The following is a 13,857-nucleotide window of genomic DNA, read 5'->3' on the forward strand; positions in this document are numbered from 1 at the left end:
AGCAGCAGAGAGGAAGCTGCCACAGTGGTACACATGCAGCAGGTTCCCACAGTGATTCATCCCGCAGAGAAGGCCTTTACGTTGTACCCTTACTTACCCCAGCACAACTCCAGGGAGAAGCCATACACCAGGGTTCCCCACCTGGCGGCCTACAGGCCAACTTTGGCCCGCTGGGGATTGTATTTGGCCCCCCAAGTCAGGAAATCAGCTCCAAGTGATTTTCATTTTGGAAATCTGTACCAAATTATTTCCACACATAATAGCAAGATATGTGATCGTATACAAATGTAAGCAAGGTTTAAAATGTTAATGTTTTAGTCAAATGTTTGTAGTCTACAAACTATTTGTATTATGTTCCGGCTCCCTGACCATCCACTCAAGAATAAATTGACCCGCAGCTGAATCTAGTTGATGATCCCTGCCATAAACTGTCATCTAGAGAAGGAACTGATGATGTATGTACTGTTGTCACTACTGGGGTATGTTCACTTGAAACATGAAGTACTGTATACTGATAGCTACTTTTTATCTAGCTCCCTGGTAGAGAAGGTGCCTTGTGGCCTGAAAAATTGTTCTCATATCTCATGACAGTCTTTTTGCACATGAGTGTAAAAAAAGGACACAGCAGAAGGCCTCTCATTGACAGTGTGAAAGTTCCAGAAACACAAACTCAAGAGTCATCCCAGATATGTTCCCCTCCTGTCTTGTCTCTGCCTGACGGTTGAGCGCTAGTCCACTCTGATTAGCATCAGCCTGCCCTGATCATTACCAATCAATTAGACTTCAAACAGGACTCAGCCCACAGATAAACATCTGGAGTCTCTCAGCTAGCTACTCCGGTTATAGAAGAGGTGCTTCCAGTTCACTCTCCCCTCAGCTGAGAGAGAGAGAGAGAGACAGCAAGAGGGAGTCAGTTAGTCAGAGGGTAATGAGTGAGTGAAAGAGACTGAGAGTTGTTGATATGGAGAGAGATACAGAGATGGAATGAGAGGGGGATGAAGACATAGGAGAAAGAGAGTGATAAAGAGTGAGAGTGTAAATTCCTATGAAATGCTGGTTCTGCTCTGTGTTTTCTGTATTCTGGTTGTCTGTGTGTGTGTGTACGTGTGTGTTTGTTTGTGTGTCTGTTTTGCTGGAGACCGTTGTGTTTGTCTGTTGCAGCAATGGTACACCAGCACCATGAACCTCCTGGGTATGTGGCTGACTGACCGGATGGATCTACAGCTCCATGTCTACCAACTCAAGATCCTCATCAGAGTAGTCAAGGTATGTCAAGCTCAGCCAATAGGCCTCTTCCAGGGCCTCCCAAACCAATTGGTCATTCATTCAAAGTAATATATCAAGGTTCACAATCAAATAGTGTAGAATTACATAATTTAATTTTTAAAATAAAATGTTTATATTCTCTTAATCTGTGACCCATATTGAATGAGTTGTGACCTACTGTACCTTCTCATGGCTTGATGGGAGGCCTAGTACTGACAAGCATTGTTTCTCTGTCCTGTGTTAATATTTCAGCGTGATGTTGGTGCAGTGTGAACAGTAACAAGTCTTACCAGCATAACGTCATGTCACACATTTAGTTCTGTTCTCTCAGAGAGTCTCCCTATACATGCAGTAGTGACTGATGAGGGCCGTATATGCATGGGATCTGTCCTCACATGTGACATATAGTTTCAGTGCCAGATGATTTAGTACAAAAATGGGTCAATAGGATGTCCCCGGAACGTCAGGAAATTGTAGCCTAAAGTCGTCAGGACGTTGTGTAATGGTCCCCATGAGGTTTTTGTCTAGTACACGGCGTGTTCATGATGGGCGTGAAGAAACATCCCATCCACACAAAATGTAACTCTCTATCCAGGGCACGCGGACCCTAGTTTCATTACACCTCACTCCTTGTTACTGTTGCAAAGCCCATCAAGGGCCCTGATTGGTGAATCACTTATCCATTCACAGCTCTTTGTCTTTTGGCAATGTTAGGGGCACCCACACAAAAAGTGCTTTTAACATAGTGTTTTCAACGTACATATTGGATACACTTCGGCATACATGATTACATTGCATTCCGATCTTCCTGCTACGACACCAAGTTAATATCAATGACTGAGTTCCTACACTTTTCACTTCAAAGTAAATCTCAGCTCTGTTAAAAATACACACAAAAAACTATTATATTTATTATAGTGATTCCGGAGTAACATTAAAATATGCTCCACCAACATTAAACAACAATATGGAAAAAAAACGAACTCAAATAGCTAAAATAAGTTAATTAAATCAATGATGTGAGAATAGTCAGATTAACTGATAACTAAAATAACAGTGCAGATGGCACTCATTTTCTAAGTCCGTATATATTTTTTTTATTTTTTATTTTTTATTTATTTCACCTTTATTTAACCAGGTTGGCAAGTTGAGAACAAGTTCTCATTTACAATTGCGACCTGGCAAATATATATATATATATATATATACAGTGGCAAGAAAAAGTATGTGAACCCTTCGGAATAAATTGGTAATAAAATTTGATCTGATCTTCATCTAAGTCACAACAATAGACAAACACAGTCTGCTTAAGCTAATAACACACAAACAATTATACGTTTTCATGTCTGTATTGAACACACCGTGTAAACATTCACAGTAGTGGGTGGGAAAGGTATGTGAACCCTTGGATTTAATAACTGGTTGACCCTCCTTTGGCAGCAATTAACTCAGCCAAACGTTTTCTGTAGTTGCGGATCAGATCTGCACAATGGTCAGGAGCAATATTGGACCGTTCGTCTTTACAAAACTGTTTCAGTTCAGCAATATTCTTAGAATGTCTGGTGTGAACCACTCTTGAGGTCATGCCACAGCATTAAATCGGGTTGAGGTCAGGACTCTGACTGGGCCACTCCAGAAGGCGTATTTTCTTCTGTTGAAGCCATTCTATTGTTGATTTACTTCTGGTGTTTTGGGTCGTTGTCCTGTTGCATCTACCAACTTGTGTTGAGCTTCAATTGGCGGACAGATAGCTTTATATTCTCCTGCAAAATGTCTTGATAAACTTGGGAGTACATTTTTCCGTCGACGATAGCAAGCTGTCCAGGCCCTGAGGCCAGTGATGCCAACTTAGCAATTTTGTTGCTAGATTTAGAAACTTTTCAGATGACCCTGGCAACTTTTTTTCAAACAGCACCTAGCAACAAATTTAGCTACTTTAAAAAATGTATTTGGAACTTTTAGCAACTTTTGAAAAGTGACTCAAACGCTAAAATGCATTTTCCCTGGCACAAAACGATTTTCTCTGTCACACAGTCACAACACACGTGCCTGGCTGCAAAAGTGCATTGTGAGTGACATCAGCAGCCGGCGCTCAGCCCGTGCACAGGCAGCAGCAGGCCAGCAGCAATTTCAGCAAATTGCAAATCATTGTTGGCTGACTCCAGCAGCAGTAGTATGCGTTCGACGAGACAAACCCAATGAATATAGTTGGTCACAAATGTTTGATCTTGAACAGAATTTACAACATCAATCAACATGTTTCAATCAAAATTGTACAGCCAGAAGTACAGAAAAGAGTGTCTGTACCTGAATTTAAAGGGTGGCTGAAGCCAGTAATTGGGGATGATTGTCTGGCATACAGTACATACAGCAAATCAGATATGCTTGCAAAAATGTATGACATCAAAAACCATTGTGCTACAGCAAAGCATATAAATAAATCAAAACCGTACAACCCCGCAACGCAGTCTACATTACCGCAGTTGGTTAAGAATGTGTATAACTGCAAAAGCGCAGAAGCTACTATGGCAATGGCCATTGCGGTGCATTGTTCGCTGCTAGCATGCGACCATTTAGGTATGGCTTGCAAAGCTGCCTTTTCAGATTCTGTGGCAGCAACAAACTTCCAAGTGCACAGAAATTATTAGGGGAGTACTGGCTCCTTATTTTCTCAAAAGGGTAACATCAGATGTGGGGTATGAGAAGTTCAGTCTCCTTTTGGATGAGTCCACTGATGTCAGTGTCTCGAAATACCTGGGTGTGGTGATTCGGTATTTCAGTGCTAAAAAAAGAACCATTGTGTCCACATTTCTCGGGCTGGTTGAATTGGAGGGGGGCGATGCCAGATCAATAGCAAAGGCGGTAGTTGAGTTTCTTGAGAAGTATAACTTTAAAAAAGAGAATCTTCAGGGTATTGGCACTGATAATGCGTCCGTGATGACTGGGGTGCACAACAGGGTGCACAAGTTTTTAAAGGAAGAATCTGCATTGCCCAATTTGGTACTCATCCCCTGTGTGTTCCATTCTTTACAATTGGCTGTCAGTGCAGCATCCAAAGAAACCATCCCTAGGAGTGTTGAGTACTTAATCAGGGAAACCTACAACTGGTTTTCGATTTCCCCAAAACGGTGTGAGGCGTACAAAGCAGTGTATGCCACCATTAATTGTGGCCAGAAACCCCTGCAGATCACCAAAGTGTGTGCCACACGTTGGCTATTGATTGAGCCTGCGGTAACTCGTATATTGAGCCAGCGGGAAGAACTGAAACTCCACTTTGAGGTGACCAAGGCCAGTGAGCATTGCTACATGGTGGATGTCCTCCACGCCATGTACATGGACAAGACCAACTATGTCTACCTGACAATCTTGTAATTAATCATGTCCGACGTACAAGTTGCAGTGAAGTCATTTGAGGGAGAGCAAATAGATCCTGTCAAGCTTTTGGACAATCTGGTACACCTCTTAACATCAATTTGCAGCAGAGTAGTCAACCCTATGGCAAAAATGTATGTCCTGAAGGATGCCATTGATAGACATCTCAGTCCATCACCATTCCTTGGGTACCTTTTCAAGAGCATGGTGTACCAACTCAGTCTTGCGCCAGAGGACAAAAAGGAAATTCGGAGACGGTGCATCAACTATATTGTTGCTTTAAGCAAGGAGCTGCAAGCAAGGCTCCCAGACAACCTAGAAGGTGTCCGAAACATGGCCTTGTTCAGTGTTAAGGAAACGATAAAGCACAATAAAGGCACCACTGAAATTATTAAAGGAGCTGAGCTACTGGGGTACCAATTGATCAAATTGTTTCCCAATGGAGAAACATCCATCTGTTTAGGTGGGATTCAACTGAAAATACATTTGAATTTTGGAGTGAAGTGAATAACTACACGGACTCTTCCGGGTCAAATCCATTTGAAGAACTGTGCAAAGATGCACTAGCTGCCCTCTCTTTGCCACACTCAAATACAGAGGTTGAACGGGCTATTTAGCCAAATGAGTGTGGTCAAGTCAAAGTGAAAAAATATAATATCACTGCACACTCTCAACTCCATACTCCTGGTGCGGTATAGACTGAAGCTGGCTGGTGATACCTGTTACCAGCATAAACTACCAAGTGAAGTTCTGCAGCAGTTTGGCACCATAGCAGGATACAGCTTTACGTATGCAAGGAGTGGACTTTCTGGAACTGGCAGAGACCCACAGCTGATGGTGGCATTGTGCACTGCAGTGTGAGCGAGAACAGTGGCAATATCTGGAGGAAACCAGTAAGCAGCTATCCAGCCAAGCAGCACAACAACCTGGAGAGAGCTGGATGCATAGCGCACACATCATTATTTGAGTTAAGTTGCTTGTTCAATAGGATAGCATATACAGTTGAAGTCGGAAGTTTACATACACCTTAGCCAAATACATTTAAACTCAGTTTTTCACAATTCCTAGTACAAATTCCCTGTCTTAGGTCAGTTAGGATCACCACTTTATTTGAAGAATGTGAAATGTCAGTATAATAGTAGAGAGAATGATTTATTTCAGCTTTTATTTCTTTCATCACATTCCCAGTGGGTCAGAAGTTTACATACACTCAATTAGTATTTGGTAGTATTGCTTTTAAATTGTTTAACTTGGGTCAAACGTTTCGGGTAGCCTTTCACAAGCTTCCCACAATAAGTTGGGTGAATTTTGGCCCATTCCTCCTGACAGAGCTGGTGTAACTGAGTCAGGTTTGTATGCCTCTGTGCTCGCACACACTTTTTCAGTTCTGCCCACAAATTTTCTATGGGATTGAGGTCAGGGCTTTGTGATGGCCACTCCAATACCTTGACTTTGTTGTTGCAACCTCTGTATTTGAGTGTGGCAAAGAGAGGGCAGCTAGTGCATCTTTGCACAGTTCTTCAAATGGATTTGACCCGGAAGAGTCCGTGTAGTTACATACACTCAATTAGTATTTGGTAGTATTGCTTTTAAATTGTTTAACTTGGGTCAAACGTTTCGGGTAGCCTTTCACAAGCTTCCCACAATAAGTTGGGTGAATTTTGATTAAGCCATTTTGCCACAACTTTGGAAGTATGCTTGGGGCCATTGTCCATTTGCAAGACCCATTTGTGACCAAGATTTAACTTCCTGACTGATGTCTTGAGATGTTGCTTCAATATATCCACCTAATTTTCAATTCCTCATGATGCCATCTATTTTGTGAAGTGCACCAGTCCCTCCTGCAGCAAAGCACCCCCACAACATGATGCTACCACCCCCGTGCTTCACGGCTGGGATGGTGTTCTTCGGCTTGCAAGCGTCCCCCTTTTTCCTTCAAACATAACGACGGTCATTATGGCCAAACAGTTCTATTTTTGTTTCATCAGACCAGAGGCCATTTCTCCAAAAAGTATGATCTTTATCCCCATGTGCAGTTGCAAACCGTAGTCTGGCTTTTTTATGGCGGTTTTGGAGCAGTGGCTTCTTCCTTGCTGAGCGGCCTTTCAGGTTATGTCGATATAGGACTCGTTTTACTGTGGATATAGATACTTTTGTACCTGTTTCCTCCAGCATCTTCACAAGGTCCTTTGCTCTTGTTCTGGGATTGATTTGCACTTTTCGCATCAAAGTGCGTTCATCTCTAGGAGACAGAACGCGTCTCCTTCCTGAGCGGTATGACGGCTGCATGGTCCCATGGTGTTTATACTTGCATACTATTGTTTGTACAGATGAATGTGGTACCTTCAGGCATTTGGAAACTGCTCCCAAGGATGAACCAGACTTGTGGCGGTCAACAATTTTCTTCTGAGGTCTTGGCTGATTTCTTTTGATTTTCCCATGATGTCAAGCAAAGAGGCACTTAGTTTGAAGGTAGGCCTTGAAATACATCCACAGGTACACCTCCAATTGACTCAAATGATGTCAATTAGCCTTTCAGAAGCTTCTAAAGCTATGACATAATTTTCTGGACTTTTCCAAGCTGTTTAAAGGCACAGTCAACTTAGTGTATGTAAACTTCTGACCCACTGGAATTGTGATACAGTGAGTTATAAGTGAAATAATCTGTCTGTAAACAATTGTTGGAAAAATTACTTGTGTCATGCACAAAGTAGATGTCCTAACCGACTTGCTAAAACTATAGTCTGTTAACAAGACATTTGTGGAGTGGTTGAAAAACGAGTTTTAATGACCCCAACCTAAGTGTGTGTAAACTTACAACTTCAAATGTATACCTTGTTATTAGCTTTTACCTATAATTGTTGATCAGTTAGGTAGCATGTTAACTACCAATACACTGCTTAAAACTATAATTGTTCATAATGTGTAGGTTTACTTGTAAAAAATAAAATAAATAAAATATAATTGTTCAATAATATGTAATTGTTCAAAAATTCAATGTGTTGTGTTTAAAAATACAAATATCTGATCATATAAAATGTGTTGTGTTTTAATTACTTTTACAAATAAATATATGCAATAATAAACAAACAAATCTAAACTAACAAATGTCAAATCATGTTTTTTGCCGAGATGGCCAGTCAATTTGAGTAACGTCATTGTGTATTCTACTTTTTGTCTGTTTTGTCTGGACTGCAGTAGCTTCTTCTGTGGTGTCCTCCCATGAACACCATTATTGTTTAGTTATTGTTTTGTTTAGTGTCATAGACAGAGATGTTAGCATGTTCCAGAGATTTCTGTAAGTCTTTAGCTGACACTCTAGGAGTCTTCTTAATTAACCTAATTGAGCATTCTGCGCTGTGCTCTTGCAGTCATCTTTGCAGGACGGCCACTCCTAGGGAGAGTAGCAACAGTGCTGAACTTTCTTCATTTATAGACAATTTGTCTTACTGATGAACATCACGGCTTTTAGATATACTTTTGTAACCCTTTCCAGCTTTATGCAAGTCAACAATTCTTAATCTTAGGTCTTCTGAGATCTCATTTGTTCGAGGCATGGTTCACATCAGGCAATACTTCTTGTGAAAAAAAAACGTACATTTTGTGAGTGTTTTTTATAGGACAGGGCAGCTTTAACCAACATCTCCAATCTCATCTCATTGATTGGGACTCCAGGTTATCTGACTCCTGAGTCCAATTAGCTTTTGGAGGTCATTAGCCTAGCGGTTCACATACTTTTTCCAACCTACACTGTGAATGTTTAAATGATGTATTCAATATAGACAAGAAAAATACAATAATTTGTGTGTTATTAGTTTAAGTACACTGTGTTTGTCTACTGTTGTGACTAAGATGAAGTTCAGATCAAATTGTTTGACTAATTTATGCAGAAATCCAGGTAATTCCAAAGGATTCACATACTTTTTCTTGCCACTGTATATTATAGGTAATTATACCATGGCATTGTTGAATACTCGTTTCTGATTGGCTTGAAGGGCATTCTAGAGCGTGCATTATTTAAGCAATAATGCCTGATAACCCGGGAATTATCATGTGACATCTCCCTCCAAGGACTGTTCTGAGGCCCAAGGTGAATAAAACAGTTTCCAACATATTTATAAAAATATGAATGACATTTCTGCATAACAAATATTATTTTAATGAGTCATGTCTGCTGCGGCTCCTGAGTGGCGCATCAGTCTAAGGCACTGCATCTCAGTGTTAGAGGCATCACTACTGACCCTGGTTCAATTCCAGGCTGTATCACAACCGGCCGTGATTGGAAGTCTGGGTTAGGGTTTGGCCAGGGAAGGCCGCCATTGTAAATAAGAAATTGATCTTAACTGACTTGCCTAATTAATTAAAGGTATGTAAAAAATCAAAAAACAAGTAAATTTGTTTTTGCATTATGAAGTTGCTACCCAAGCGGCTGGTCGTTAGTTATTTTCTCATGTTTTGACCCAGTCGTTACATCTAATAATTATATTCATTTGACGTTACTATCAGCGTACCCCAAATCCAGAGGTTCTGAGTTCAAATCCCAGGTGGGGTGATTTTGTCAGGACTAAGTAATCATGTCAAATATAATCATATTGTTGTTAATTAAAGATTTTTACACTATTTTAGCTGAACAGCGTACCACTTACCTTAAAACCCCCATACCATAATTACTTTACTTATAATGGTTTCGGAGACCTGGGACCATCATGTGACAAAAAAACACAACGTCCCAAGAACGTCCTAAAAAGGTTCTAACATGGTCCTGACATGGTCCTCAGTGACATCCAGGGAACTAGACAAAGGTACCTCAGAGAACGTTTCCTTGGGACCGTCATGCGACGTCTTAAGGACTAGTAAAATTAAAGTCCTGAGATTGTCCTGAAAATGTTGTGACATGGTTCTCAGTGACATCCTAGGAACTTACAGGGAACTACACAAAGGTCCCTCAGAGAACGTTCCCTTTGGACCATCTACATCAAATGAAAGTCCTGAGAATGGCCTAAAAAGGTCCTGATATGGTCCTCAGTGAAGTCCTGGGAACTTGGTACTACACAAAGGTCCCCCAGAGAACGTTCCCCTGGGAGCATCATGGGACTTCCCCTAGGCCATCATGAAATGTCTCCTTGTCGTCATTGAATGTCTCGTGGATAACGTCTCACCAAAACCCCTTTAAGGGACCTAATGGGAACGTTGCTGAATGTCCTTAGGATAACCCCTGTTGGTGGGGATGTCTCTTTGGGGAAAATGCTACACGTGGCTAATTTGCTAAATGTGTCAAATATTGTGAACCATTAAGTGTCCTCTTCTCCTTTTGTCCACTCCTACATTTTTCCTCATCTAAAAAACACATGCTAGGTGAAAGCATTGTGATGCCTGGGAAATTGTTGTCACTAATTAAATTCTTTAATGATTAAGATAGAGGAAAGCAAGGAGAGGAGGCCACTCTAAACAGTCGAGATTCACCCAAACATTGCAGCGCATTCCTGGCTTCATGTCCTCTCTTGCCTTAGCAACTGACTGAGAATGTTTTGTCTGTGTGCTAGTCCCAACCCTGACCCTCTCTACTCTCTTGTTCCAGAAAAAGTACCGTGACTTCCGGCTGCAGGGCGTCCTGGACTCCACACTGAACAGTAAGATGTATGACACGGTGCGGAACAGGCTGACCCTGGAGGAGGCCACGGCGTCGGTGAGGGAAGGAGGGATGTCGGGCATATCCATGAAGGACAGTGATGAAGACGACGATGATGACTAGATCAACATCACCGGATGGAGCCTGTGAATCAATGCATGTACCAACTTTGTTAACCACTGGACCAATCGTATAGGTTTATTATTTCTCTCTATCAGATAGATAAAAATACCCACAAAGGAACAACAATACAAATTAGTAACTGAATACATAAATTATAATATATTAGTCATTATAATTATAAAATATATATATTTATGTGTTGAACTAAAAAGTATAGGTGTTTTACAAAAAAAGTTAGCGTTTGCCTAGCATTCACTCTTGAATGTTCCTAAGTAATATGGAGAACCGTGTATGCGATGTTGAGTACCATGATTAGGGATAATGCTTGGTGTGTACCTGTTGAATGCAAACCTGTTGAGGCGCTTTGTTAACGTACTGTGAAAACAGTAATGGCACATCATTGTGAGGAGGAGAGTAAGATCACCTATTGTTCTCATTCATCTCAGAGCGTATGTCTACTGCCTAAAGGGAACCAAACTACAGACCGCCAGACAACCTGTTTGTATACATTATAAAAAAGTAGCTATCCATTCTCTCTCCTCTCTTAACATCAATGTCGAATTTACTTTGTTGACTCAATTCAATACTCAATACTACAACATTTTCTCTCACTGGCAAAACATTTAGCCACATTGTTTTAGAAATGATGAGTTGTTTTAGAAATGCAATATTTTCATTGTTTCATTGTTATATCTTGTTGATGTATTTATTGACAATTTATGTTTTTTAAAACATAATTTTTTTAAAAAATATGTTATATTTTAGTTATAATAGCAATTAGCACAAAAATATTCAATCACAAAGGGAAAAGAGACTTTCTTCTGTGTCCCCTATACTTCCGCCATTCCAGGTGATTATGTGTTTACACACTTTTATATCTTTATTGTGTCTGCCAGTATTTTCTCTGCCGCTGATGTTGTTTTGTATATACACATACTGTACATTGCCCTGTGTGCAGTTACTGCAAGTCCCAGGTATCCTCTTCTCTCCAAAAGTGTGTTTGTTCTCAGTGTAAAGTTACTGGTGGAGTAATTTTGCTTCTGCCTTATGGGAGCCTATAGAACTGGGGCCCACAAAGTGAAAATAAAAGTATCTGTACAAACATACTGCTTTTTTATTCATTTAATTGTTATTGTTGTTGTCTTGTACAGTCCTGAGGGGTATACTAGAAGGTAGGATCAATTAATTAACCAGCTAACTCTGATTAACAACCAGAAATAACTATAGATGTGTTGCTTAATTAAGAAAGCTAAACATAGATACAGTATGTGTTTTTGGTTGGGGAGTCATTTAGACAATGCCCATTTCAAGCTTTCGGGAAGAAAAAATAATATTTCTGAATATTTAGGAAAGTTAGTTAGCCAACTCCTTGATCCTGCTTTGTAGTATACCCCCCCTGGAAGTCATATTAATTTTAGTTTCATTTCCTAGAAGTAATCTGCCCATAGAAATTAGTGTAAGGAGTTAGTGTTATGTTGTAATACATTTTTAAGAAAAACAAACTCAAATTGAACCTGAATGCACAATACATACACTATATATACAAAGGTATGTGGACACCCCTTCAAATTAGTGGATTTGTCTATTTCAGCCACATTCGTTGCTGACAAGTGTATAAATTGAGCACACCGCAATGCAATCTCCATAGACAAACATTGGCAGTTGTAAAGTATACGCTAATAAACGGGAAGCAAGTACAGGGAGTGAATTTAATAAATAAACTAAACATTCGGATTATACGCACACCCCCATCAACCACCCAACTTTTGTTTTTGCCTTAAATAACCTTCTGTCTTATGTAACCATACCAAACGTAAAATATAATACTGATTTGAGTGTCCCGAATGTACTATACTATGTTACGTTTAGTCTATGAGACCAGGCTGCGTGCTCCAGTGTTGAGACTTGGGCCAGTTCTTGCTGTGATGGTCAATTGAGAATATTTTATTTGAATACCATTATCATCCTCATTTTAAAACCTGATTGAAGCTTAAAAACCAAAGCAGCACAGATCGTGCCTGCGTAAATCTCCAGGCCTATTAATCCATCTCGCTGTCCTCTCCCTCACAAAATTGTTGCATCGCGGCTGGGTTTATGTGCTGATTAAATGTATAATATCCGGAGGACCCTAGATGCTAGATTGGATGTTGAGCTAGAGCATTTTGGCCTTTGCTGTCGATTATTCCTATATCAGGTAACAGACGAGATGGGCGTCCATAGAAACGTAGCCTACGCTCCCACAATTAGGTCAGAAATCAAGTCCCAGGGAGAACATTACCGCGTAGAGCCTCTCTCGTTTGTCTGACTGTGCCTACGCACCCCCCCACAAGTATGATCTGGTGAAATAGTGTCTTGAGTTTAACCACAATGTCTGCAGGGATGAGAAGTCTCATTTGCTCAATGGCACGGCTCTTCATTCCTCAAATTTCCCCCTAGCACTTGATATGAAAAGGAATCAGAGATGACAATCATTGCACTAGGAGAATACAAAATGCCATAAAACACCCCTGCTTCTCATAAATTCCTAATTCACCAGGACTTTATCAATTCTAATCCACTTCTGGATGAATCTCAGAATGTGTATGTTAGAATGTGGAAGGCTGAACTGAAACCTTACAGATGCCTATTAGAGTATAAGGATTAGCAAAAGGTGATACCTATAGCAGCTATACATACTTGTTATAATGTAAATATTGAATGTACAGTACAATGAATTCCTACTGTCAGTTCTCCAAAATGACAAACTATGTTGTCACCCTTCAACCAAACCATAGCCTTGTTCTCGAATGATACACAAGATTGTTTTTTGTTGTTGTTTTGGATCACCCCATTCCCACAATACTGGGGATAAATCTTGTTTTTCTCAATTCTTCTAAGAAGGATTTGTTGTTTGCCCTTCTTCTATGACATAATTAAAAATATGCGGTCTTCTTTTAATTCGTGACTATTATATTTAATCCCCCTGATATCTGTCATCTTGTCCCTGATTTTTCTTTTTTTTTAATCTGATGGAAGAGATCTGCCAAAGTGTATATCATCTTTGGCCATTCTTCCAATCTCCTTCTGGACTGTATTATAAACTCTCAAGATGAGTAAAGCTTTAATCCAACACACTAATCTCAGACTCTTTTCTTAGGACACCACTGTGACAGGAGGAGGGGGAGATGAGGGGTTACAAGGGCCGGCGTTTAAATACAATACATGACCAAAAGTATGTGGACACCTGCTCATCGAACATCTCATTTCAAAATCATGGGCATTAATATGTAGTTGGTTTCCCCCTTGCTGCTATAACAGCCTCCACTCTTCTGGGAAGGCTTTCCACTAGATGTTGGAACATTGCTGCGGGGACTTGCTTCCATTCAGCCACAAGAGCACTGTTGCCACAAAGTTGGAATTGTGAACAATGTCATTGTATGCTGTAGCGTTAAGATTTCCTTTCACTTGAACTAAGGGACCTAGCCCAA

General features: G+C 40.4%; 1 protein-coding gene across 24 annotated transcripts in view; it reads left to right on the forward strand.

Moving 5' to 3' along the window:
- The window catches only part of LOC106582941 (calcium-dependent secretion activator 1), a 184,403-nt gene extending 172,909 nt beyond the window's left edge, over nt 1–11,494 (forward strand). For all 24 annotated transcript variants that reach the window (XM_045705163.1, XM_045705159.1, XM_045705166.1 and 21 more), the window contains 2 exons: nt 1,162–1,266; nt 10,217–11,494. In XM_045705163.1, the coding sequence (XP_045561119.1) occupies nt 1,162–1,266; nt 10,217–10,390 (279 nt within the window). In that variant the 3' untranslated portion in view covers nt 10,391–11,494. The remainder of the gene's footprint in view (nt 1–1,161; nt 1,267–10,216) is intronic.
- Nucleotides 11,495–13,857: the final 2,363 nt, after the last annotated feature.

This window comes from Salmo salar, chromosome ssa22 (assembly GCF_905237065.1).
Source record: "Salmo salar chromosome ssa22, Ssal_v3.1, whole genome shotgun sequence".
Classification (NCBI taxonomy): domain Eukaryota; kingdom Metazoa; phylum Chordata; class Actinopteri; order Salmoniformes; family Salmonidae; genus Salmo; species Salmo salar.